Here is a 3,193-nt window from a genome sequence, read left to right on the forward strand (position 1 = left end):
ACAGAAACGTGCCTGTAGGGTTCAGGCATCCCGCAGCCCTTGATGCCCATGGGCCACCCTCCACAGGGGCCCTGGAGCCCCTCCAGCGTGCCCTGCTGCCTCCTGCGAGGGCATCCAGCCCCAGCTGGGACAGAGCTGCTGCCAACCCCATGTGCAATTCAGAGGAAGACCCTAAAAGTCTGCGGTGGTCGGGACCTGCTTGCCCCCCAAGCTCCTTCTCCCCGCTGGCTGCTGCGTCTGGTCCTCCCAAAATCAGGACAGCCCCCCCCCCAGCCCCATGGCTGACCCCGAGCCTGCATTCATCCGGGGGCTCGCGGGGCACCGTGGGTCTCTTTGGAGGTTTTTTCCCCCCTCTAACAGGCTTAGTTCCTCCCTTTGTGCCTGGCCGCTGGGCGGGAAGGCACGAATCGGTGCTGGGGTGAACCTCTCCTCTTCTCTTCTCCTCCTCTCCCGGCAGGTTTGGAGCCGGCGCTGAGCGGAGGGATGGGCAGCACCAGCCCCGGGCTGACCGCTCTGCCCCACAGCCGCCTCGCTCGGCCGGACCCTGCGCTGCTGCCCCCGCTGGGGGACCCCGACACCCGGAGCTGGGGCTGCCCCGATAGCCCCAGCCCCCCCGCCACCCCTGAGCAGCCCCTGCCTGCTTTCTGCCTGCACTACTTCGACATGCTCTACTCGGAGGACATCACTTGGGCCACCAAGGGCATGGGGGAACCATCCCAAAGCGGTGCCCAGGGGGGGCGAGGGGAGGCGCAGAAGGAGCCGGAGCAATGTCCCATCATCGACAGCCAGGGCTTGGGGCTGGGGACCGAGGGGGACCTGCAGGCCAGCCTGCACTTGGAGGAGCACTCGCTGGAGCAGGTGCAGAGCATGGTGGTGGGCGAAGTGCTGAAGGACATCGAGACGGCCTGCAAGCTCCTCAACATCGCCGCAGGTGGGTGTCCCTGTCCCACCCAGCCCTCCCCGGGGTGGGGGGCTGTGGGCAGGATCGGGCCCCGCTGCGGGGTGCAGCGAGGGAGGAATGCGCCGGTGCAGGGACTAAAGCTGTGCTGCATTTTGGGGGGGGTTGCAACCAGGAGCTGGGGTTTGGGGGAGTGTGGCTGCTGCCTGTCCCCCCCCCCCCCTCCCAGCATCGCTGCAGGGCAGCGCTGTTTGCTCATGCCCAGGGACACCAGCAGGATACCCCTCTGCCCCTGCTGGCTCCCAGTCAGGCTGAGACAGGGGTTAGCAGAGCCTTACGGTGCCACAGAGCCCTGTGCTGGGTGTGGGGTGCCGGTATGACCCAACCGGTGCCGCAGAGCCGGGGAGGTGCAGGGACACAGTGATGCGATGCTGAGCCCGTCCCCTCCCCTGAGCTGGGGGATCCCTTCCCCTCCCAGCACATCGCTATGGAGGTGACTTCCAGACCTCTTGGGGAGGGTGTGCGGTAGCAAGGAGCAAACAGTGTGACTTTTCCCCATCCCGTTTTCCCCATCCCGTTTTCCCCCTGGACATTAGGAACAAGCAGATGAGCGTGTGGGGTTGGGGACAGCCTGGAGCCGGGTGGCGTTACCCGGGCTGGGTATGGGGTTGGGTGCGAGGGGAGCAGGAGAGCCCAGGACTGAATTCCCTGGGATATTGCTGCCACGGGGCATCGCTGCCGCGGCGCAGGCAGTCTCGGGATGCGCCTGGGTTTCTGCAGGCTCTGCCACCCACTCCCTTGAAGCATTTGGTGTCGCCTGGGATGGTTCAGGGAGCAAGCGGGGCTCCGAAAGGCTGTATGAGGCTTCCCAAAGCAAAGGAGGTGGCAAGGGGACAGTCTTGTCCCCGGGGACCAGGGCAGCCTGGTAGCAGGGTGCTCCCACCCTGGTGGGTGATGCTGCAGCAGGGCAGGAGGGGACGGGTTCCCGGGGCTGCTGTGGGGTGAGCTGAGTTTCCCCGGGCTTTGCCGGGGCTGTCGATGGCCGGGCTCACCCTCTGCCTCCAGACCCTGCGGACTGGAGCCCCGGCAACGTGCAGAAGTGGATCCTGTGGACGGAGCACCAGTACCGCCTGCCACAGATCGGGAAGTCCTTCCAGGAGCTGTCGGGAAAGGACTTGTGTGCCATGTCCGAGGAGCAGTTCTGCCAGCGCTCGCCCGCCTGCGGTGACATCCTGCATGCCCACCTCGACATCTGGAAGTCCGGTAGGTGCCAGGGACCGGGAGGGTGCTGAGGAGGGTGGGCGATGCTGTGCAGTGGGAGATGCCCCTCTGACCACCCGCTCCTCCCTTCCAGCCGCCTGGATGAAGGAAAAAGCTGCCCCAGGAGATGTCAGATACTGCGGTGAGTTCTGCATGGGCTCATCTCCACTGGCCTCGCTTCTGCCTCAGACAGGTCCAGGGTATCTGAGAGGTTGCTCCCTGCTTAATTGCAATTATCTGGTGTGTTGGAGCAGCCGCTGCAGCAGCACCCATGTGGCTGCACTCCCTCTGCCCCGGAGCACCCCCTGTGCTCTCTGCAAGGTGCAGACGAAGGGGAAATGGTCACGAGACCCTCACTGGCCCCATCCCTCACCCTGTGCACCCCTGCGGGGTGATGCGAGGGCAGGACTAAGCCGTTTCCCCTGTTCCAAGGTGGGGAGGAGAAAGCGGTACTTCCAGACCCGGTGCCTGGACTGAGTCTCCGGAGACCCACAGGCATGGAGACGGGATTTCCCAGATGAGGACTCATGTGGGTCCCCAGGGCGGTGCAAAGCAGTGAGGCCTCTTTCCACCCCCATCTCACCCATCCCCATCCCTTCCCGCGGCAGGAGGTGATGCCAGCTGGGCGGACAGCGAGGTGGACTCATCCTGCGCCGGCCAACCCATCCACCTCTGGCAGTTCCTCAAAGAGCTGCTGCTGAAACCCCACAACTACGGCCGCTTCATCCGCTGGCTCAACAAGGAGAAAGGTGGGTGGGTGGGTGCATGGGTGCTCCGGTAGCCCCGGGGTGGGCGCTGGCAGGCCTTGGGGGGGTCCGTGAGGCTGTAACCCCCCCATGCCCCGCTCCCCTCCCAGGCATCTTCAAGATCGAGGACTCGGCGCAAGTGGCGCGTCTGTGGGGCATCCGGAAGAACCGCCCGGCCATGAACTACGACAAGCTGAGCCGCTCCATCCGGCAGTATTACAAGAAAGGCATCATCCGGAAACCCGACATCTCCCAGCGCCTCGTCTATCAGTTCGTCCACCCGGTCTGA

The 3,193-nt window shown here is 65.1% G+C and overlaps 1 protein-coding gene across 1 annotated transcript; it reads left to right on the forward strand.

Annotated features, from left to right (window-relative positions):
• Positions 1-483: 483 nt before the first annotated feature.
• Positions 484-3,193, forward strand: SPDEF (SAM pointed domain containing ETS transcription factor; the record flags this gene model as incomplete). Its single annotated transcript, XM_082494531.1, has 5 exons — positions 484-931; positions 1,964-2,161; positions 2,253-2,300; positions 2,767-2,907; positions 3,015-3,193. 5 exons carry the CDS (start codon positions 484-486, stop codon positions 3,191-3,193), a joined length of 1,014 nt encoding a protein of 337 aa, XP_082350657.1.

This window comes from Vanellus vanellus (genome assembly GCF_965231255.1).
Source record: "Vanellus vanellus genome assembly, chromosome: 23".
NCBI lineage: Eukaryota > Metazoa > Chordata > Aves > Charadriiformes > Charadriidae > Vanellus > Vanellus vanellus.